Consider the following 25,250-nt stretch of genomic DNA (forward strand, 5'->3'; position numbering starts at 1 on the left):
TAAAGAACAATTTTCAGGAAAAGCATCATTGATTTTTATGAATGATAGTAAAAATATTAACAATATCCTATGTGCTTGCAACTATTCTAGGCACATTAAATTTAATTCCTATACAACCCATGAGATACGTACTAATCTATTAATATCTTCCTTGTACAGACAACAAAACTGAAACATAGAGTCTAGATAATTTTACAAGCTAGTAAATGGATAAGCCAGAATCTGAACCCAGGCAGTTTGACTCCAGAGTCCATGTCACCAGTAAACTATACTGCAGTAATTAATAACATGTGAAGTTTGATGAGGTATTTATATTTCTTACTCTTATTTTGAATTAAACTCCTCTCAACAAATTTAGATGGAGTTAGTAATCAGTGACTAATCTAACCTAAATATGATATTGTAAATAATTTGAAATTAAGTACAAGCTGTGCGTGTTCTTTCATATTGCACATCTGAGGAAAGCCTGGTCAGTTGGCCCACACAGCCCAGCAAGGAAGTGACTCCAAATGTAGGCTAGCTTACAAGGAAAGAAATACTCTCCACAGCATCGGCTGTGAAAATTCCAAACTAAAAATAACAGCACATGTAACATAAAATTTTAGAAGGAAAATATTCATCACAAATACCCAAAGAAGGAAATGGTAGAACTATCTAAAGAGATGACTTCTTACAAAACCCACATGGGACACAGAAAACTCATTCTGAATACTGCATATGACAGCAGAGTTTAAGCTGGTTTCAGCTCATATACCTCAGGTGGGATTACAGTATAACTTTTGAAACTGTTAGGACAAGAAAACCTTTCCTTTCTCATCATTTATTGAGAAAGCCACCTGGAAGGCTTCTCTAAGTTTCAATTACCCTGGCCTTTGATTATCCAGAGTGGGGACTATGAAATTAATTTGTAGTGAGAGGTCACTAAAAATGTTAGGAAAAACTGTGAAAGTTACCTTCTGGCATTTTGCCATTAGAAATAAAGGTCTCAATACAAAATTTTTTAAGTCCAAGAAAAGGCATTGCCTATCTCAAAAGATAAGCCACTTTTTTGTTCTTAAACATCTGGACCAGGAAGATTTTTTTTTTAAGTCTATATCATGGTCTTGAACTTTAGGAAACATTTTAAAAGGACATACAGTATCTGAAAAGCTAACACGCTCTGCACAAGGCCGCTCTGCATACTACCTTTAAGGTGGGCAAAGCAATCAAACCAAGGATTTTGGCTTCTGGAAGTGGCCCACGTTCTTCCCAGGCATATCTAACCATCACGTTTCATAACAGTCAGAACCTACTACATGTCCAGAAAACCTCTAAAACTAAATTCTGAAAACTTTAGATCACAGCACTAATCTAGTTTCTTTGACAAGAACTTAGAGAAAGTTCTTCAAACAACAAAAAACTGGCAACAGTTTAAAAAATAGGGACTTCCCTGGTGGCGCAGTGGTTAAGAATCCGTCTGCCAATGCAGGGGACACGGGTTGGAGCCCTGGTCCGGGAAGATACCACGTGCTTCAGAGCAACTAAGCCCATGCGCCACAACTACTGAGCCTGTGCTCTAGAGCCCACGAGCTACAACTACTGAGCTCAGCTGCCACAACTACTGAAGCCCGTGTGCCTAGAGCCCGTGCTCTGCAGCAAGAGAAGCCACCGCAATCAGAAGCATGCGCAGCACAAGGAAGAGTAGCCCCCGCTCGCCACAACTAGAGAAAGCCCGCGAGCAGCAACAAAGACAAAACACAGCCAAAAATAAATAAATAAATTTATAAAAAATAAAAATAAAAAATAATGCTTACCTTTGAATATTTCTGTAACTCAGCATCGTCTGCAATCTGTGTGTCCAAAATAGCAATCTAAATTCATAAGAAAAAATATTTCCAATATTTGTAAAAGCATAACTTTATTTCTTCCTAGGCTTTCTGAAAAAATCTTTATAAAACCTATACATTGATAACTCCATCTAAACTCTTTTCCACGTTTCTGAAATCCATAATACATAATGTAAAATTTCAGAGAATATTCTCTTTTTTGTTGTTATTGTTCTCCACAGCAATCTTTTTTCATAAATTACGCAAAAGTTGAACTAGAAGGTGATGGGCAAATACATGTACTATTTTTAAAAATCCATGACCCCTAAAATTTTAATATAATCCTCCATTGTATTAAAGCCATAAAATTTTTATTCTTTTGACAAAACTAAGAGTATGGTCATTTTTACTTCTAAACCCAGGCCTTGAAACAAAGTTTGCAAGGTCAGAAAAATCAGACAAGTTTGGAAAAACTGAAGCATCTGACTTTCTACAGCAAGCTCAAACCATTTTCCTAGGAGAAAGAGCTGGCAAGGACACAAACAAAAGACCTGGACTGGTGGAAAGATCGTGGAATACTGAAAGCTTTTAATCCTGGCCTAAAACTATTGTTCTGAGCTTCAATGGTGGACATCCACAGAAGTGAATTCCGTGCAAGCAAAATACTGCACTGATGATTTGCATCTGTAAGTTGTTAATAGAATATGGTTCATCTGGAGGGAGGGGATAAGTTAAACAGTGGTCCAACTAAGGCTTCTAAAAGTACTGCACTTCAGATAAGTAGATTCTGGAAGAAAATAAAGTAAGAAACACTGGAGCACATGCATGAATGTATGTACGCATATTTGCACGTATGCATTCATTCATCCGTCTTGCCTGGCTTCTCCTTTTGTCGCCTCGTCCCTCAGAACATGTTACAACTCTTAATGAATAAACTGTCACTTTAAATTTCCAACTTCAAATTCTGTCTCCTTTTTCTAGCCCCTCTGTTATGACCTCACCACATGATAAATAAAATTTGGAAAGGTGGTTATAAAGAGGATAAATTTTTAACCGAAAAGAGATCATCGCAAAACAGACCATTTAAAAATACTGGTACACCAAACTACTTTAAATATCAACCACTCAGGATAGCAGAAAAGGTCACTTGCTAGGTGATAACCTAATGAAAAACCAGCTTTGAAATCTATGAAGTAAAGAAGCAGCAGTTCATGAGGACCGACATGCGAGTACAAAACGAGTAAGAAGAGGAAGTATGGACTGTTTTGACTCATCTTAATGACACTGGAAAATGTCTAACAATAGATAGTGGCTAGAAGAGAAAAAAAAAATATCCAACCAGCCAACAAGTACTAATGACAAACATATGTAAGAAAACGTGAAAGACAAAAGAAATTTAATAGAATACTTTATTACTAACACATTTAGTGAACACTATAGAGGCTTTTCTAAGTGCAGCTTTCTGTTTTCATGTGGATTCATATGGGGAAATGTAATCAATCCCTTACTCAGTGAATCTAATAACAGGTGAAAGGAAGCCTAATGGACCACTGGCATATAAACTTATACCTAACCTAAATTACTTCCTGTTCTCCCAAATACATTTGATAATCATTCTTTCATTTTTCTCATAAAACTGTAAGATTCTTTGTGAAACATAGGACTAATATCCACAGCCCTTTCAGTGTACAATAAAACAAACAGATCATAAAAGCAATCATAAAAATGCCAGCAATTTTAAGCAGCTGATACAGGTTATAAATTTAAAGGCAAGTCCTTTCTCTCCTAACATTTTTCTGCCTATTGTTGACTTAAATTGTTTCCACATGCACTGAGTGTCTGCTAATTGTAACTGAAACTTATGTGCAGTCCTTAACTGTCCTTGCAGTTTAAAATGAAAAAAAAAAAAAAAAAATCAATTAATTGATCCAGTACGGAAGAAACACAGGAGGAAAAAATAAAGGCCGGCCGGCTATTCTTGGACTCTCCCATTTCTTTCAATTGTAGCATTCAGAGCTACATTTCATTGACATGAGATGAGACATGAGTGTTTTTTATTAGAAGATTTTAACATACCATTACTTCATAATCAGGGCCCAGTAGGTTTTCCCATCTGGATTTCAGCTCATTTTCTAAAGAGACTGGGACTCCTTCTGGATTAAAAAAATAAATAAACAAAACATTGAAACTACTGTGAGCTAAACACACTAAACTACTAAATTCTTCCATAACAGCACAGCTTCAGTAAGTAAAAGGGAAATAAATAAAAAGGAAAGTGCATTAACTTAGGTCTATTAGGTAAAGTAAATCAGAGGTGACTTGTAAGACTAATGTAAAAATGTAAAATGTAAATTTGGTCTGTGACCAAATTATGAAGGGGCTTTTGCTGTTAAGGAATATTTTAAAGGGAAGAGGAAATGATGAGTTATAAATGAAATTTGAATTATATAGTTTGTATACAAACATCCTGTGGCTTACAAGTAAAATGCATCTGGCTTTGGTTTATGCTATGTTAGGACAAACAAGGATTTAAGGTGAATGTTAATCACTTCAGAGTAGTACCTTCCACTCACCCATAGGAAAAGTAAAAACTTATCAAAATATCTTTACTATAAATAAGGCATATCAACATGACCCAATCAAACTTTTCACTTGGGCAGATATAAAAGCTTTTCTGGTTTAATTCAACCAGTGAGTTGCATGAGCTTTAATATAATAGAAACTTTGTTTTACTTTGGTCTTTTGTGGCTACATGGTTATCATATCTTTGTAACTTTCTTACTTAAGGGTAATATTGCCTTTTTTGCATGGGTCAGATGATTTTAAAGAGCGCAGACAGATTTTAAGTGTCCTGCCTGTCCTCCGTATGATCTTAGCCAGAAGCTCTGTGCAGTCTGTAGTCTGAATAATGCCTAATAGACAAAAATCAAAGTACTAAAACTGTAATTTCAATTTAGATCCACAGTAGCAGCAGAAAATAAACAAACCTCCACCTTTTTTCTTTAAGAAAAACTCAATTTTGTCACAAGATTGGACAAGTCGCAAAACACCACAACTGATATAACCATCTGCCTAAAATCAAACATAACTTGCAATATCAGTTTTTTCAAGCCTTCTGCAGACATCTAATCTCGGATGCATATCACGCTTAATTACATAATACAAATCATTAAGTAAAACAGGCTAACCTCAAAAATCAGAGACTAAGACTGATGAACACTAAAGAACTTAAAATTACTAGATTTACAAAAGCATATCCATAAAGTAACTATATTAACTGATATGCTAGATTACATTTCGAGGATAACTAACTAAAGATCCTATTAAAAACAAAATATCATTCATGTAGGCTCTGCACCTTTGTGCCTACTCTGTTAACATTTCCATAAGAAATTACATTAAGAGTTCTATTAAATTTCTTACAGGCAGCAGTTTCCTATGTGGTAGGCTAATTTGAATAAAATTTGCAATGTATTGGTTGAACTGTAAGCTTAAAAACATGATATTTAAAGATATTTTATACACATATAAAATAATGTTGATATTTCACAATTCTTTTGACTATATTTTTACCTTTCAGTCATACAGTGAAATCATAGTCATGAGTTTTAAAGCACAGCACAAAGGCCTAAGTACCAGAGGAAAGAGATTTATTTTAAGCAGCTCAATAAATCCTTGGCTACACAAAATGATCACACAAAAAAATGAATATTATGATGCTTTGAAACGATTATTCCAATGGCAATGAAGGGGAGCAGAATATGCCACCCCCAAATATTGCCACTTTGGCATGTGGATTATTTTCAGCTGAAGGCGATCAAGACCCAGCAGACTCAGGAAAAACTTTCACCTCTCCCTTAACTACCTAAAAGAATTTAGATAGGGAACCTGTACCAGAAAGACAGCTATTACCAGAGATAAATTTTTTATTTGAAAGACCTATCTGCATGGCTGGGCAAACTTCTAATTACCAAACATCTGCTCTTCTTATCATTCTGTAAATTACTCTCCTCCCCTTGGAAGGCCCAGGCCCCTATCCCATTCCTTAACTCAGGATAGCATAGAAGCCTCAGTTCCCCAACTTGCCCTTGGGGCTCATATTTTTATGGGACTCTTCTTACACATAGGAAATTAGTTTTTCTCCTGTGTTAATCTGTCTTATGTCAATTTAATTATTAGACCAGCCAAAAAAACTAGAAGAGAAGAAGGGCAAACAGTTTTGTCCCTACAACAAAAAAAGAGTTAACTTCATAACAGTTGGAAGAATTTGGTCTAACTCTCTAGCTGAAATTATACATACTCATGAAAAAAAAAAAAAAGATAGTGAGGTTGATCCAAAAAGAGCAGATATTTCTAAAAATATTTCTAACTTTAGAATGTACTTGATTTTCACCTGACAGTTCACTGTACATCTCTCTGGGTTCACATGAATTTAAAGAGCAAAAATTAACTGCAGTCTACTTGGGTCAAAAAAAACAAGTTAAATTTCCAAACTATAGGAAATTTTAAAACTTGAATGAGGGGTTTACTCCTTCCTTCAGGTCATTCCTTCCCAAGAGAAGGCAATCAAAGCCAAAAGCCAACGTGGACATGGATGAAGTTTAAGTAGTCCATTTCATTCAATTGGCAAGGCTTCCCTGAGTGCCTTTGTACAGGAAACTGTGTGAGACTGTTACTCAACATGCTTACAGAATACAGTCAACTAGAGTAGACGAGGTATCAAAGAACAAAGCACAAGGACAAAGGTGCACATCAATTAAAAAGAAAATTAAACAATAAATATATAGCAACCTGGAAATTTGATGAAATATATAAAAATGTATACATTATTGTTATGGTAAAGAAGGAAATACTGCTATATGTATACAGACAGCTGTATATCTATAGCTATATCGATGATAATAATACAAGCTAAAGTATGCAGTAATTAAAAATGCCGACAAGATTAAAAGTTATCACACTAATAAAATGCATTCAAAATCAACATAATTAAACAATGATTAAACAACAATATGCTCGATTCTCAACTGCCACAAGCGTTAAGATGTTGATATTAAGAATATCTTATTTTATATCTCTAAAAATGCCTCTAAAATTCATCATATTATATTAACTATAAAGAGAGAAAGCTTTGAATTGAATGCTTTGTGCCTACCCAGTTTTTCTAAGGCTTGTATATTGTCATTTTTTAGATTATCCATTCTTTCTTCAGTTTCCTCATCTTCACTGAAATTAGTTTCCTTTTCCACTGCTCCAGTCAGAAAGAGGGCTGGTGTTTTCGGTGGTTCTACCACAGTTCCTAAAGTAAGAATTGTTCATTTGAATCACTATCAGATGAAGGCCATATTTAAGTAAGCTAATTCCACTCTATTGTCCCATTTCACAACCTCCTTACAAACTTTTCAGGTATATCCCTTACACATATGATTCCTTTATTTAAAATGCCACTTGTGATAACCACTCAATTTATTAAAAAATACACTTGCAGTAGTATTGAAAAGAATAAGGAACTAGGCAATGGGAAGAGAAAAGCAAGGTAAAGTCAATGACAAAGCAGGAGGAGATGCTTTTCAATATAGCCTTGGGGGGGTGGGGGGAAGGAGGAGAACACTGGGGGCCATATGTTCTTGCTGCTGTGGTGGGCAGGGAGCAAGATATGCAGAAGAAACCGATTCCGTTGCTCTGGGCAATCCTAGGTTCTGGCATGACATCATCATGAGTTTTACAAACAACTCTACATAAGTAACCTTGTGAATGGGAAGGAAAAGGGAGAGTATTCCCCTGGTTGCAGAGTTTCCTTCCTTAGCTAAACTGAGTTAAGTAAGCTTTCAATCTCAAGCATGCCAGTCACTATGTATCTCTTAAACACAAGAAAGGTTGAACAAGAATCATTTTAGGTTATTTTTAAATAACCACATGTAACTTATAAAGTATTCTTATCAAAAATATTGAACCTGAATTTAAGGCTTTAGCTCTAGCTCCTAGCTCACAAGAAACATAGGGGACAGAGGAACAAGTCAAATGACACCACAAGGAAACAATCAAATTCTGAATGTACCATTCTAGTGACAAATGGCCAAATCCCTTCAAAAAGTCTATGCCATGGAGGCAGGGGCAAGGGATTCTTAGAGATTAAGAAAAAAAAGAAGCATAATACAATGCAATAGGCTCAATGCATAAAAATCAATGATCTTGATTTTATGAGGTTTTTGAGGGGAAGAAAGGGAAGTGGAAAAAGGAGCTACAAAAGACATTTGGGAGCAATTGGGAAAATTTAAGTATGTGTTGGGTATTTGATATTAGGGAATTACTATTAATCTTCTTTGGTGTGATAATGATCTCATGACTATTTTTAGAAGCTATAACTGAAGTATGTAGGGCTAAATTGTCATGATATCTACTACTCACTCTTAAATGGTTCAGAAAAAGGTAAACAGATGATGCAAACATGGCAAAATGTTAACTGCTGAATCTAAATGGTGGGTTTGTGGGTATCTGTTACATTAGTTTTCAATTTTCCTGTATGTTCAAAAAATTTTATAATAAAAAGTTTAAAAATATAACCAGTTAAAAGTTCCTATGATCTTAACATGACATTTTAAACCACACAGGATTTTTTAGAACATTAATCTCTTGATACACACTAAATGCACAGCCCAGTGCCAGCAAAACAAATGCCAGCCAGAAGCTGCTAATGTAGCCTGGGGAGAAGAGTTACACACTAAACAGTGTGCAGAGTACAAAGCAATACATGATTGGTTGTACGCTACAAGTAGTATACAAATTGGTACACAAATAAGTATATACAAGGTATGCAAATAAGAGTTTAGAGGAGAAAAAGACAGTAAGATTTTGAATGGCAGAGGAAGGTACTGCACAAGAGCTATAAGCCGTGCAGTTTGTTTCAGTAAAACAAACTTAAATGCTGACTATGAGGAAGGCACACAGAGATGTGTTCAATGGGGCAGGGGACACAGGCATAACCACTCCCCTACATTATAGTGACCACACACAAAACAGGTGATTACAACACGGTGTGATAAATGCTACAGTAAAGCGCTCTTCAAAGGGTGCTAGTGAAACACACAGGAAGGACACCCAAACCATGGAAGAAGAAGTGCAGATTTAGAGTCAAAACCTATCCCAATACAAATTTAAAATGTAGGCACGCCCAGCAAAGAACTGCTAATTCGCAGATGACATAGTTCATTTGATACAGCAGACTAAAGCCAAAGGCTCTATGAGAGCTACTAAAAACCATTATAATGGTATAAATATTTATGTAAACCTTTAAGGTCAATATAGCATTTGTACATTCTGTACTATTTAGGCAATTTTAAATTTCATACACACAATGAAGTTGACAGGGCATCTATCTTTCAGCAGCAGAATTTCCACTACCACATAAAACTTAAAAAGTTCCAACATAGGGACTTCCCTGGTGGCGCAGTGGTTAAGACTCCGTGCTCCCAATGCAGGGCGCCCAGGTTTGATCCCTGGTTGGGGAACTGGATCCCACATGAACGCCGCGACTAAGAGTTCGCATACCACAACTAAGGAACCGATGAGCCGTAGCTAAGGATCCCACGAGCTGCAACTGAGGAGCCCGCCTGCTGCAACTAAGACCTTGTGCAACCAAATAAATAAATAAATAAATGAAAAATAAAATTTAAAAAAAAGTTCCAATGTAAATACAATTTAATATCAGTTGAAAGCAAACATTTCTAGGCTCATTATATCTTCAGAGGAGGGGAAAAAAATGTATTCAACTTTTGACAAATTCTAATGGAATTATTTCTTACCCACTAGTTATATAATTAGTCATCCATTTTATTTTTTTTTTGAACCGTACTTTAATTTATTGGCATTCTCAATCTATGAACAAGACAGGTTTTTTTCTTTCCATGAAGGGAGATCGTTTTCAATCTGCCATAACACGTGCCCACGCATCTTCACCTTGAACACGCAGCATTTCAAGCTGTAGTCAGGGTAAATTATTCCTTTCACACTTTCACAATTTTTATGCTGCTGCCAGAAGTCTTCTCGGCATTTGCTTTGAATCCTGTCTTCAATGCATCCCTCACTGCTTTTGTACAGATCTGGGAGTATCGGATGTAGCTGAGTCCAGCTTGTCGCCAGTATGCCACCATGATGTCACGAGAGGGGGCACGTCCGGCCACATCGCGAGGACCTGTCAATGTCGGCTCAGCGTGCAGCCCGGCTGCCAGAAGGTCAGGCCTAAGAAGTGTAAGGGGCGGGGCCCCAGACCTGCCAGTCATTCATTTTATTTTTTTTTATTTTTTTAAAATAAATTTATTTATTTATTTATGTACTTATTTTTGGCTACGTTGGGTCCTCGTTGCTGTGCATGGGCTTTCTTTTTAGTTGCGGCGAGCGGGAGCTACTCTTCACCGCGGTATGCAGGCCTCTCATTAAGGTGGCTTCTCTTGTTGCGGAGCACGGGCTCTAGGCGTGCGGGCTTCAGTAGTTGTGGCACATGGGATCAGTAATTGTGGCTCAAGGGCTCTAGAGTGCAGGCTCAGTAGTTGTTGCACACGGGCCCAGCCGCTCCGCGGCATGCGGGATCTTCCCGGACCAGGGCTCAAACCCATGTCCCCTGAATTGGCAGGCGGATTCTTAACCACTGTGCCACCAGGGAAGCCCCAGTCATTCATTTTAAACTGAATGTGTTCCCATGATTGCCAAATTTTGTTGCTCTATCTACATTTATAAGTTGATAATTAAAAATTGTCATGCATACAATTATGCATTTGTTCCATAATGAAAATTTACTATTCCTATAATCAAAGTAACAAATATTATTTTATAAATAAAAGTGTCCTTGATAGAAGTCCATGTTTTATTTTCTCTTGCTATAGTTCACAAAGTAAATCAAGAAATATTAGAATCAAATACAGCATTAGAAGTAATACGAAACCTGAGGTTTGCAAAATGTCAAAGCATTAGACAACTGAGAGCCCCTGGAACAAAATGTGGCAAAGCTTTATTATTCAAATATAAGAAATAAATGAAATTTGGAAGGTTTTTGGGAAAATGACTTCCATCTCCATTTAGAGACGCTCTCAAAGCTTAATGCATGTCAGGGTTCACATTCTAAAATTTGGACTGGCATGTTATAATAGGCAAAGGAAACTCTTCAAGGCATAAATGAATTGATTCACTTCTCCACTGCTGCGTTTCACAAGGTGGGCAGTTTTTCCTTCCCAGACTTATAGAACAACTTCCATAAATGAGCTGATCTTCCAAACCCATACAAGGTAGGGGGAGGGACAGAGAATTAATTACCTCTGTCGGAGGGCCCTTCACGTGGAGAAGCAGATGAGAATGTTTTCCTTCGAACTAGGGTTAGGTGTACCACTTGCCCTGCGTTTCTTAACACTTCAACAACATCCTGGTTGGCAAAACCCTGAATATTCACACCATCGACCTAAAACATTAAAAGATACATTAAACAGAAGTTCCAAGTTAGCTACCACTTTTAATTCTGGCAAGGCAGTATAAAATTAGGCAATTCATTTCATCCCCAAAATAATTTGTGTTAGACCTAAGAAAGTATTTTTGAATAAGGATGAAAAATTAGTAGTAAAACATGCTGACAGATTTCCTGAGAAACTAGAAAGAAAACTGAAACTTGTATTCCTAAGTCATACATTTAACTTATAGCCTGAGAAAGGTAGAGGGTCTTAATCTCTGATGCTATTCAAAATTCAAAGTGCCATAAAGGGTGGTCAGTTGTTATACAGAGCTCTCAAGACGTGTTACTAGAAGCCATTATTACTAAAAGTGAAGAGGCCATCCAATACTTCACCCCTCTACCATACATCACTATGTGATATTTTCCAGAAGAAACTGATCTCCCTCCATTAGGTTTTCTAGTATTCTGAAAAAGCACATGCAAGAAAGGTATTTACTAATCTCAGTCAAGTCCCATCACACATTCTTAAGTGCATCATGACCAACATGCCTCCTCACTCAATCTTCAAGTTAGCCAAACCACTGCTTTAGCTTTCCCCCTAATATCTTCTCCAAAGTTTTATCACTCATCTCCAAACTGCCAATCACAAGACATTTCCTAAGCCCAATAATGGAAAAGCCAAGGGTCATGAAAGGTGCTTCCTTAGAATGGACTTGAAGGACAAACATTCAAATTATACCAACAAACATTTGTTTCTGTATAAATCAATAAATTAAATGTGTGTGTTATGTGTGTGTATACATGCTTCAAAATTATTATGAAAATAAACTGTAGGGCTTCCCTGCTGGCGCAGTGGTTAAGAATCCGCCTGCCAATGCAGGGGACACGGGTTCAAGCCCTGGTCCGGGAAGATCCCACATGCTGCAGAGCAACTAGGCCCATGCACCACAACTACTGAGCCTGCGCTCTAGAGCCTGCGAGCCACAACTACTGAGCCTGCGAGCCACAACTACTGAAGCCCGCACGCCTAGAGCCCGTGATCCGCAACAAGAGAAGCCATCACAATGAGAAGCCCACGCACCACAACAAAGAGTAGCCCCCGCTCGCCGCAACAAGAGGAAAGCCCGTGCGCAGCAACGAAGACCCAACAGAGCCAAAAATAAAATAAATAAAATAAATTTATAAAAGAAAAAGAAAATAAACTGCAAAATTTAACTAATTTCTACTAAGTGGAGGAAATACCAATTACAATCCGAATTGAGAAAAGGCAATGACTGCATTCTCAAAAACAAAAAATATCTCAATTTTGTATATACTCAAAATTACTATTAATAGAAAAACTACTTTCACAAAGAGATAAATAGTTCTAGTAAATGGCCTATTAATTGCATATAAAATTGATGAATTTAAAGAACACAAAGAGGTGCTTGAAATGTTTTGTAAGAGAATGCTAGAGCATCTTTCAAATATACGTGTATGTATATTATAATATACATATGTATACAGTATTTTTTTCCTGCCAGTATCATTAGTGACTCCCTTCTTCACAGGCAGTTAAAAAAAAAAGAAATTAGAATGGACAAACAACAAGGTCCTGCTGCATGGCACAGGGAACTATATCCAATCTCCTGGAATAAACCATAATGGAAAAGAATACTAAAAAATGAAGGTATATATGTGTAAAACTGAGTCACTTTACTGTACGGCAGAGATTGGCACAACGTTGTAAATCAACTTATACTTCAATTAAAAATTTTTTCTTTTTAATTAAAAAAAATTTAGGACCATGAGAGTCCAAATTAATGAGATTTCACTGTACTAACAAACTTAATTTTTTTAAAACATTATGAGACTATATTAAGCCATTCCCATTGCATATATATTATAATAATGATAACTTTTTTCCCCCCAACTTGATTCAGTTCTAAAACAGAGGACAGTTACTTACAGCAACTATTTGGTCATTCACTTGAATTTGACCATTGTGGTATGCAGCGCTGCCAGGTATTATACTTTTCACATAAATCCCTGAAGCTTCTCCTAAGGTGCACAAAACATATGGAAAAAGGAAGAAGGCTCTAATTAGGCCTTGATTGCAAAATTCATATCAAGAGGTTAATTAGCTAAAGGGGCTGACTGAAGGCTTGATAAATACTATTCTGAATGCAAGCAGAGAAACTGATGGATTATTTCAAACTGTCACCATAACAAGTGACCCAAATTTGAAATGATTTGATTGATGCCTATTTTTGGAAAAATAATCAGTAATGGAACCTTGATGAAATGCATTCCAGTATCAGCTGGAATTCAGGAGAGCTCAGGTTAAGTCTTACTCTCTTTTCTTGGTCCATCTCCCTTCTCACTGCTGACTTGCCATAAACCTTCATCATTTCTCAGCAGCACTAAGACAAGAGGGTCCTAACAGGTCTTCCTACATTTAGTTCACTACTCATGTTAGCTTCTATATATATCATAAAATGTATATAAAAATTACAACTATATAAAAAGTATGTATGCCTATGGGCAAGGGCTGGAAGAAAAGTTAGAAAAAGAAAGACCATAGCTCTGGATGATTTTATATTTCTATCTCAATTTCAAATGAACTTAAAATACTGTCTGTAGAAGGAACATAAACAACAATGGATTCCTATAGCCTACATGATAAAATGTAAATTTCATAGACTCACATTCAAGGACCTCCATAATTTGCCCCAAACTTCTTGTTTTACTTCATCTTCCAACTACCGCTCCAATAAGACAAAAGTCCAGACACACAAGACTCATGATGTTCCACCAAAACAACAAGTATTTTCTATATTTTATCCCTTTTCTCATTTTTTATTCCTGTCGGTCTCAACCCCTTCTATCTAAATCCTTCTCCTTTTCCATGCTTAGTACAAATGCCTCTTTCTTTGTGAATTCTCCATTTCCCTCTGTCATAATGAGTCTTTCATCTGCCATATGATGATAGTTTGCTTGCATTTCTGATAAAACATACATTTCATTTATCCTCAAACAACTGAGAGTTATTTACATGTTTATCTCCCTGAATAGACTTTTCTTATATTCATTTTTCTACTCCCTCCAAAACTAAGCAAAGCAACTGCTCAAAAGTTCCAATGAATGGAATAAAGCGAAAACTATTTTGAAAGACTACATGTTTAAAAAGCATATTGAGTTATAAAACGTTCTAGTGTTTGGATTCAACACTGCTCCCCCAGCCCTTGCTCCAGTCCCAAAAGCTTCTTTTGAGGGTAAAGAAGTAAAATGATTCTTTTCTTATTCAGTAACATAAACATCAAATTTTCTCAGTTATCTATCGTTCACTTCATTTTACTCTGCATGTATATCACTAGGTTTACAACTTGAAAACTTAATGTAATAAAGGTTCATAAACCACAAGTTTATGATTTCTCTAACCAGACAGCATATTAAGAGCTACTCAGTACAGGGTTTTTTTGCAACATTAGTATACAATCCATACTTAGCTCTTTAGAACTCATTTAAATTCTGAACGTAAAAATGGTGGCACTTAGAAAAATCTAAAGGTTTGAAAACAGTTATTTCATTAGGCTAAAATAGCACAAGGTGGTCTGACATGAATTTCATTCAGGACTTTGAATACATTAGCACTTTTAATCTTTCCACCTGCTGTAAATATGCAAAATAATAACTTTTAAAAAAATTAACTCTCTAACCTTGCAATTTTTAAAAAACCAGAACATTTCATAACTTTAACTTTTCATCTTACTAGCAAATATTTGTGAAAAAGATTTATTTTTCCTTACTGTAGTGATTTCTCATCATAATAGAGTAACTCTTACAGTGAAAGTTACCAAAGCTTTGCATGTCGGAGTTCAGGGAGTATTATTCAGAGATACTTGGGCCATGCATTTATTCTTACAATGTATTCCCTTTATATGAAAGAAAAATAATTCTAATTAAAGCATTTGTTTTACCTTCTTTTGATAATTAAACATAATAGTAATACTTTTTTGACATTCACAATATGAAATATATGCAGTAATCATTTTACTTTATCACATGTAAAATGTCATAATACGCAACAGTGTCAATATTCAAAATATATCTATCTTAGAAACAAGAGGAGGTACAATTCAAATGTTATACACTATGTTGGATAAATTAAATTCTTTTGTTAATGACTATCGAGCCAGCTATAAAACTACTGAGATAAAACTGTGATTCTCTAATCATTTTTTGTAATTGGTTGCTATTACAGATTCATGGTTTTATTGTTCAATGTTTAAATTAAAATCTGCAGATATTTAATTTTACTCTCTAGAAACCTTAACATCCTTTACAATTATTTCCAAATGTAAAATAGAAATGATTCATTTACCTGTCTGAGCGGTTCCAACATAACCAACAATTCTAATTCCAAGACTTTGTCCATCTTTTTTAATGAGTTCAACATCATAAGTTTCAAAAAGAGTAGAATTGTCCTGAAAGGAAAAAATAATTTTAATTATATATAACATTTAGTTATCTAGCTTGTGTACATAGTCAATTTGTGCATGGTTTGTCAAGTATTTTCTGAGCACCTGTGGTATGCAGAATTTTAAGACTGTCTCTATGACTTTTGATCCCTGGTGCCATTCCTGTGTTTATATCATGGAAAAGGGAGATTATCCAGGTAAGCCTAATCTAAGCAGGCACCCTTCAAAAGCAGAGTTTTATCCTATTGATGGCAGAAAGGGAAGTGAAAAAGATTTGAAGCATAAGGACTGGACTTGTGGTTTGAAGAAGGAGGGGTCATGTGAGAAGGAACACAGGGGGACTTAAGGAGCTGAAAGAGGTCCTTAGCTGACAGCCATTAATACAGAGACTTCAGTCCTATGGCTATAAGAAACTATTCTGCCAACAATATGATAGAGCTTGGAAATGGACTGTTCCCAGAGCATCCAGATAAGAGCCCAGCCAGGCCAACACCTTGATTTAAGCTTTTTAAGACTCTAAGAAGAGCCCACCAAAGCTCACCCAGACTTCAGACCTACAGAACTGTGGACCAACTAAGGGTACTGCTTCAAACCACTACGTTTGTGATCATTTGTTATACAACAAGAGAAAACTAATACAGCCACTTAGAAAAAACTCAGCATAAATCTGTATCTGAAAGAATTTACTGTAAAGAAAGTTAGAAACAAATGGTAAGACTAACTATTGTAAGCAAAAAATATTGACCTAAAACTGATTATCATTCTTGTCTTCTAATTTAAAATATTTCTGTAAAAGAGTAAGGTGTCTAAAAACATAATACCTTGCTTTCAATTCAAAACATTAATAATAGAAAGTAAATAACTGATTGCATCAAATTCTCACTTATCACACAGCTACACTGTTCCCTCACTACAAAGTAGAAGGCTTCAGAAAACCAGAATAATGGATGGAAAAGAAGATGGTTCTAACTAGTTTGGAGAAGAAAACAAAAATGATTCTAATACCTCTGACAGAAAACTTCCACTCACATGGTTCCAAGTAGGGAAAGGCTTTCCAGAAGACATCGAATGGTTCCTCAAATGAATGTGAAAGGTGGTTTCCCACCCCCTTCTCACCATAATCACTTGTCTTTTCTTCTTCCTGGCTCGTCCTTTTAAAAACTATTTCTTTTCCTTTTGCCTTATTATCTCTTGATTCAGAGCCTGTGAGATGGCTGGAAAGAACTTGGGACTGAGGGATGGGGGGACCAGATTGAGGCAGTCAAAAGGTACAAATTTCCATTTGTACCTTGTATTATAAGATGAATATGTACTAGGGATGTAATATACAACATGATAAATATAATTAGCACTGTATGTTATGTATGGAAGTTAAGAGAGTAAATCCTGGGTTCTCATCACAAGAAAAAATTTTTTTCTATTTCTTTAACTGTATATGATGTGATGGATGTTCACTAAACTTATTCTGATAATCACTTCATGACATATGTAAATTAAATCACTAGGCTGTACACCTTAAACTTATAAAGTGCTGTATGTCGATTTTATCTTAATAAGACTGAAAGACAAAAACCAAAAAAAGAACTTGGAATGGACCAAAGATCTAAATTCAAACCCCAGCTTTGCAACCTACTACCTATATGACCTTTAAAACAAGTTATTTGGACTTCCATTTCCTCATCTATTAGGTGGATGATAAAACCTACCTTGCAGAATTCTTATGAAAAATTCAGATGACTTAGACAATTCCAGGTGCTTGATAATGATTAATAATAATGATTATTATATAACTGTAATGATTGTTAATAATCAAAATAAATATTATTATTATTAATGTCTATTCCCTTTGGCCAGTCTATTCTTATTAGTGATAACACACATACATTGACCAGTATTTACAGTTTCCCCTCCACGATCTGGATATCTGTTCACCAATCTTATGAAATAGAAATGCAGGTATTATTATTCTCCAATTTACAGATGAGTAGCTGAGGCTCAGGGAAGTTAAATGACTTAACCCTGAGAAATGGCAAAAAAAAGAAAATCAAACTTGTCTAGTGTCTACAAATTGGGCTCTCCTCTGCTTCCCTGTTGAGCACTGAGACACAACTCACACCCATGCGACACTTGGAGTGGAAAACATTTCTAATCCTGCAGTAAATCACACCCAGTACTGAATTTATGATGAAAGAGCAATTTGTATACTCACAGAACTAGGGCTCCTGTTGGCCACAGCAGGCAGGGCAACAGGTAAGGCTGCAGGGGTAGGAGGGGCTATGGAAATTTCACCAACTGGGTCTCTTGCAACAAGCATCCTGACAGAATTCCCACAGTTTCTCAGCACTTGAGCAACTTGCTCACTGGTCATTCCCTGCACATTTGTGCTACCAATCTTCAAGATGTGATCTCCTGTCTGGAGTCTTCCATCCTTTAATCCAAGAAAAAAACAAAAGAAAATTATTATGAGAAATCATTGGTGTAACTTCACTAGTTAATAATAATTCATCAGACTTTGAGTCGTGGCAAAATGGTTGATAAAGAAGCCATCAAAAAATGCTGAATAAAATATAATACTTTTAATGAACAGCTGAATTGGCAACAGAGAAAAGAAAGACAAAAAAAGAAGGGGAGGGGTGGGGGGAAAAGGAGGAGAGTTCAAAAGGAAAAGAGTAACCAGATTGGGATTCCCTGGTGGCGCAGTGGTTGAGAATCTGCCTGCCAATGCAAGGGACACGGGTTCGAGCCCTGGTCTGGGAAGATCCCACATGCCGCGGAGCAACTAGGCCCGTGAGCCACAATTACTGAGCCTGCGCGTCTGGAGCCTGTGCTCCGCAACAAGAGAGGCCGCGATAATGAGAGGCCCGCGCACCGTGATGAAGAGTGGCCCCCACTTGCCGCGACTAGAGAAAGCCCTCGCACAGAAGCGAAGACCCAACACAGCCATAAATAAATTAATTAATTAATTAAAAAAAAAAAAAAGAGTAACCAGATTTTTAAAATGGCCATTTGCTTGAGGGTATCACTTCATGCCTAATGGCCTAGAGCCAGGTAAAAATAGCCACGTACATAAGGAAGAGACCTGAAAGTCCTGGGCATCAGGAAAGGAAGAAAGTCAGATCAGAGGCCACCGACAAAAAGTGAAGAACCTTAAGGGCCAACAAGCCCAGTGACATATTTGAGGAACAGCAAGATGTCAGTGTGGCTGGAAGAGAATGAGCAAAGAGGAGAGCAGTCAAGAACCAATGGGAGGGCTTCCCTGGTGGCACAGTGGTTAAGAATCTGCCTGCCAATGCAAGGGACACAGATTCGTACCCTGTCCCGGGAAGATCCCACGTGCCTCGGAGCAACTAAGCCCGTGCATCAAAACTACTGAGCTTGAGCTCTAGAGCCCATGAGCCACAACTACTGAGCCCACGTGCCACAACTACTGAAGCCTGCATGCCTAGAGCCCGTGCTCCACAACAAGAGAAGCCATGACAATGAGAAGCCCGCGCACTGCAACGAAGAGTAGCCCCCGCTCACCGCAACTAGAGAAAGCCTGTGCACAGCAACGAAGACCCAACACAGCCAAAAATAAATAAATAAGTAAATTTATTTTTAAAAAAAGAACCGATGGGAGCATTACCAGGGGGTCAGCAGTATAGAGCATCTGCTCTGAGCCAGGGGGAAGGGAAGTCATTGGAGGGTTTTGAGCAGTGGAGTGACATGATCTGACTTATTTTTAACAAGATCACTCCAGCCTCTGTGCTGAAAATAGACTAAAGGAGAGAAAACAATAGAAGCAGAGATACCAGTTGGGAGGCTAATGCAATAATCTAGAAAGAAACAACAAGAGCCTGGACTAGGTTAGCAGTTGGGGTGTTGAGAAGTGAGATTCTAGATGTATTTCTAATGAACGGTCAACAGGCTCTGCTGATAGCTTCTACATGGGGTGTGAGGGGAAAATGGAATCAAAACTCTAAGGTTTTAGCCTAAGTAGCTGGAAAGATAGAGTTGCTATTGAGATTAAAAAAAAAAAAAAAAGACTACAGAGGAACAGGTGTGTGGCAACAGAAATCAGGAGTTCAGTTTTAGAGATGTCTAGACTGAGATGCCTATTAGACATTGCAAGTGGATATATCAGATACACAGCTGGATATACAAGTCTGGAGTTCAGGAGAGAAGTCCAGACTACACATTTAAATTTGGGAGTCATGAGCATATAGAAGGTATTTAACATCATGACTCTGGATGAGTTTAGAGGAAGGATATGCTATCTTCTGTTTCTTAAGCTGGTGATATATATATGGGTTATCATTACTATTATTATTATTATTTAAAACGGTCTATTTCTTAAACTGGATTATAGGTACATTGGTGATTATTATTATTATTATTTAAAATGTGCACAGACATTATATATACTTTTATATGTTTGTATATTTCACTCATGGAAAAGTTTAAAACATAATACATCAAAAAGTATATCAGTTCCATTCTACCTTTGTTTGTGAAATTTTTGAATAGCTGATCCACTGCATTTTCACTAAATTTGTTTCATCAGAAAGTCTGAATTCTCTTTACTTATCTTTACTACAATATATTAAAGATTCCAAAATGTAAACAGAGCCAGTTATGAAAAATTACACCACCAGAGCACTTTACAGGATGAAAAAATCACTTTTCATATATCATCTCTTTCAGTGAAGAACAGCTTTAAAATGAGAAAACCGAGATTCAAAAAGGTTGACTGAATTGACCAAGATCACAAAGCTAGTAAGTGGCAGAGCCAAAGTTCAACCCAAGTTGTGTCACTGAAGACCTGTTCTTATTTAGTCATTTGTCTTATACTTTGATATCTCCAAAGTAATATCAGTAGATAATAACCTGTTTCCTATTCTCCAAGAAATTTCCTATAACTGTCAAAAAGCCTGAAATAAAATGAAGATGAAAATAGATATTTTGCACCTGGGAGAAAAGGACAACCTGAGAATAGAGCCATGACCACTGGGTTAGTACAGTTCTAAGCTTCATACTCCTGGCTTCAGGAGGCACCATCTGTAAGTTCCAGATGGAACTCAGAAGAAAAAAAGTGGAAAGGAAGGAAGGGAGGGAGGGAGGGAAAGGAGCAAAAGGGAGAGGGCCTTAAAACTAAAAGTCTATTCCCCATCCTTCCTTTTCTCCAATTTTGCAGAAACCTGTATGAAAGAAGGTGTTAGATCAAAACAGTCAGTAGAAAACTATATGCTTTGTTGTGAATTCTGCAGAAGGCACTAGAAGCTACTGCAAGCAAAGAGGAGCCGTGAAACAGAAATGCAATTCAAGTCAGAAACATTTGGAAAGACTTAGAAAGATGCAAGGAAGAAATTATTGTGGAAAAAGGAACAAAGAATTGCTAGATTTCTACTTTAAGCATTGATAATTTGATGTTCTATTTTTATCAATGCAACAAACTTGAAACAAAACAAACAACTACTTAAGAGACAGTCAAGTGTTCATGATGAAAAATAAGGGTAAGATGCCTCTGTGAATAAACCATTCTTGAACAGAATTTTGGCCTGACCACAGAATAAAGAATATGGCGAGTGTTTTCATACTTGGCTTGGACAAAGGACATTTCACTGTAAGTACAGAGTCACCTCCTAAGCACTATTTTTTTCCTATACTACCTCAACTCGATTTAAAATGATGTAGATAATTTGCACCTGTCACTGAAAGTCAAACATTTTCTTATTCCAGAAAAACAGGTGTTCTAAGGAATTCATAAGTGCAAAACAATCATAATCAGATTGATAGGAAAGACACCAAAATGAAAGCTAACTTTTAAAAGTCCAGCAGCCCCAAACATTGCATTTTACTGATACTTTCTGATCAATATTCTCCTTTCATAACCTGTCTACTCTGGAAGGAAACTAAAAGGTATAGAGTCCTTTTTGTTCTTTAATAGAAATCATAAGTCAATGATAGCCAACAAATAGCTATGCCAAGATTCAAAGTCATAGCATGCTAATCAAACAGTGAAATATAAAAGTTTATTAACCCATAGATTCTTTCAAAAGAGAGAAAAAATTATGCATACGGGAAAAGATAGTATGGAAGGCAAAAATTTAAAATAGCTGATGTAACAGGGTAACACACTATTACAGTGAAAACACTAACAGTATCATTCATATAGTTTTTTTTTTTAAAGAAAAAATACTTTAATCCAAGTTAGCAGTTATTGGCTAAAAAAGCATTTATTACTCTGCACTTTTAAGTTCTCTGATAGGCTGTTGTAGATAATAATTTCAATTCAAAAAATATTTGAAAACCTAAAGGATTTCAGGCTTGAGCTACAAAAGAAAGAAATCTAATTTGTTTCTCTGAAAATTAAAAAATGGCACCAAATACTTCCACAACTCAGAAAATGAAATTATTACCACTTCTGATTCCAGGCCATTTCTATCATTGGTCTTTAATCAAAAGGCAAAAGAGAAAAACAAATACTGTATGCTAACACATATATATGGAATCTAAAAAAAAAATAAAAAATAAAAAATAAAAAATAAAAAAATGGTTCTGATGAACCTAGGGGCAGGACAGGAATAAAGACTCAGATGTAGAGAATGGACTTGAGGACATGGGGAGGGGGAAGGGTAAACTGGGATGAAGTGAGAGAGTAGCATTGACATATATACACTACCAAATGTAAAATAGATAGCTAGTGGGGAGCAGCTGCATTGCAGGTGGAGATCAGCTTGGTGCTTTGTGACCACCTAGAGGGGTGGGATAGGGAGGGTGGGAGGGAGATGCCAGAGGGAGGGGATGTGGGGATATATGTATATGTATAGCTGATTCACTTTGTTATACAGCAGAAACTAACACACCACTTGTAAAGCAATTATACTCCAATAATGATGTTAAATAAATAAATAAACAAATAATAAGAATGTACATTAAAAAAAAAAGAAAAGAAAAAAATAAATAAATGTCAACCTCATGGCAAGTGTCTCAGGTTTGAATCTCCAAAGGATAATAATCTTAATCCTGTATTTTGACCAAAAATCAGTAGATGGATAACTTAGATCCTTGGCTAGTTTGATTTGGTATTCTTTTATCTTGACTTCTAGTAAGAATATTGCAAGGCTTTTATAAAGATATAACTTATATTACTAGAACCATAAAAAAATGCTCTTTCCCTCAAGGAATTAAAGGTACTAAGTATAAGTACATCTATCCTATCCTTCTCATATTTCCAGAGCCCTCATCAATGATTTTTAAGGATAAGGAAAATACCAGTTTATAGACACACTCAAAGCAAAATTACTGGGAATAACCAACTGTTCAGTGGCCTCAAGCTGGGCCTTTATTATTCTAGACTAAAAATTCCTCATAGTCCACGCCTACTCTCCAATCCTTGGTTGGTTCCATTCCTTCTTAGTATTAAAGGTTACTAGATAGGTAATAGGACTCATATTATAATTGCCTGATACCAAAAAGTCAATAATTCATGACAACTTTTAAGTAGGTTGTGCTTTAATAATCACCTTTGGGAGACAACGGGGTAACTCAATGTACCTGATTTCCCTAGAATTCCTCCAGACCACATAAAAGAGATTTCTGCAAAACAAAAAAGTTTTACACTGCCCATATCAATTTATTTAAAAACAAACAAACAAAAAACCAAAAACAAAACAAAACTTCTAACTGCTGAAAAATTCTGAAATTTTTGCCATAGCTGAACAGAATTCTCAGAAGATGTTTCAGGCACTGTGAATTTTGGAGAGTACCTAAGGATTACAGGTAGATAGGTCTTTTAGCTCCCCTTACACGATACCATATAATTTCCCTATTCAGGAAATTGGCCCTGATTACATTTACTGATTGCTCACTGTAATTAGGTCTCAATAAACATTTCTAAAAAACCCATATAAGTCAATATTTTTCCACTTCATTTACTTTACAACAGTAGAGGCAGTAGACAGCAGAAAGACAAGTAAAGGCTTTGGAGTCAGACACATCCAAGTTCAAATCCTGGCACTACTTTGATCAAGCTGTAGGGCCATAGGTCAGTTACTGATCCTACCTAAATCTCAGATCCCTCTTAAGTAAGATGGGGATAAATTCCTCTCTCATTGAGTTGTGAGCACTAAACTCAATACTATATGTTTGGGACTTCCCTGGTGGCACAGTGGTTAAGAATCCACCTGCCAATGCAGGGAACACAGGTTCGAGCCCCGGTCCGGGAAGATCCCACAGGCCGCGGAGCAACTAAGCCTGTGCGCCACAACTACTGAGCCTGCGCTCTAGAGCCCGCGAGCCACAACTACTGAAGTCCGCGAGCCACAACTACTGAAGCTCACGTACCTAGAACCCATGCTCCACAAGAGAAGCCACCACAATGAGAAGCCCACTCACCGCAAGGAAGAGTAGCCCCTACTCGCCGCAACTAGAGAAAGCCCACGTGCAGCAACAAAGACCGAATGCAGTCAAAAATAAAGTCCATAGGGGTTTCCCTGGTGGCGCAGTGGTTGGGGGTCTGCCTGCCCGTGCAGGGGGTGCGGGTTCGAGCCCTGGTCTGGGAGGATCCCGCTTGCCGCGGAGCGGCTGGGCCCGTGAGCCACAACTACTGAGCCTGCGCGTCTGGAGCCTGTGCTCCGCGGCAACAGGGGCCGTGGTGGTGGGAGGCCCGCGCGTCGCGATGGGGAGTGGCCCCCGCTTACCGCGGCTGGAGAGGGCCCTCGCGTGGAAGCGAGGACCCAGCACAGCCAAGAATAAATAAATAAATTATTAAAAAAAAAATAATAAAGTCCATAAATATAATAAATAAATAAATAGCTTAAAAAAATACTATATATAAAAGCTTTAGCCTAGTGCCTTCCTTACAGCAAGTCCTCAAATGCATCCATTTCTGATACTTCTTTAGGCTCAGTTAGGTATTCTTTGCCCCTTCAACTCTACCCCATATTGACTTACCTGTACACAAAAGGAAATAGAAGGGGCTATTTTATGAAACCCTTTTAAATAAGAAATACTGACTTGCTTTTCTAACTTTCTGTTATACAATTTTATAGTCTTTAAAGAAAGTAGTATTAGTTAACCCCTTTAGCAGAATGCAGGTATCACTTTATGATCAATCTTAATCACATCTAACTAATGACCTAAGACATCCATATTCCCTTACCATGAAGATTGCTATGGTCAACAGTGAGCATTAACAGTCAAAATATGAGTACATTTTAATGAAAAGCAATATTCCCTTTAATAATTTTAAAGCTATGATCAGGCTACGTGAGCAACAACTCTAAAGATTTAGCAACAAAGCAGAGTTAGTTGAAGAGATTTTATCTGCCATTTGGCTGGGATGAGGGGAAGAGAGAAGTGAATACTGCTCTGTCCCCTATGTTTAGGTCTCATCATATTCCCTACAGGAAAGGACCAATAGCAATGTTGCTGTTAGAGCTGGCAATTCCCTCATAGGCTTGACCAACCCTGGACAGGTGTACACCAGGAAAATGAAAACATCAGGATCAACTTTGTATAAGTAGACTTAAGCAGTAAATCTAACAGATGTGGGCTCAATCCTGACTT

At 36.9% G+C, this 25,250-nt stretch overlaps 1 protein-coding gene and 1 pseudogene across 19 annotated transcripts in view; both read right to left on the reverse strand.

Moving 5' to 3' along the window:
• The window catches only part of PATJ (PATJ crumbs cell polarity complex component), a 345,994-nt gene that overhangs the window by 293,901 nt on the left and 26,843 nt on the right, over positions 1-25,250 (reverse strand). For all 18 annotated transcript variants that reach the window (XM_082453175.1, XM_082453166.1, XM_082453174.1 and 15 more), the window contains exons 8-14: positions 17,911-18,129; positions 15,605-15,707; positions 13,190-13,281; positions 11,112-11,253; positions 6,961-7,104; positions 3,882-3,958; positions 1,794-1,850 (exon numbers count right to left, since the gene is read on the reverse strand). In XM_082453175.1, the coding sequence (XP_082309301.1) occupies positions 1,794-1,850; positions 3,882-3,958; positions 6,961-7,104; positions 11,112-11,253; positions 13,190-13,281; positions 15,605-15,707; positions 17,911-18,129 (834 nt within the window). The remainder of the gene's footprint in view (positions 1-1,793; positions 1,851-3,881; positions 3,959-6,960; positions 7,105-11,111; positions 11,254-13,189; positions 13,282-15,604; positions 15,708-17,910; positions 18,130-25,250) is intronic.
• LOC309657088 (ATP synthase subunit epsilon, mitochondrial pseudogene) lies at positions 7,111-11,090 on the reverse strand (annotated as a pseudogene). Its single transcript has one exon. The product of its transcript is annotated as an ATP synthase subunit epsilon, mitochondrial pseudogene (transcript).

The sequence above is a fragment of the Balaenoptera physalus genome (assembly GCF_965194825.1).
Source record: "Balaenoptera physalus genome assembly, chromosome: 1".
Taxonomy (NCBI): Eukaryota; Metazoa; Chordata; class Mammalia; order Artiodactyla; family Balaenopteridae; genus Balaenoptera; species Balaenoptera physalus.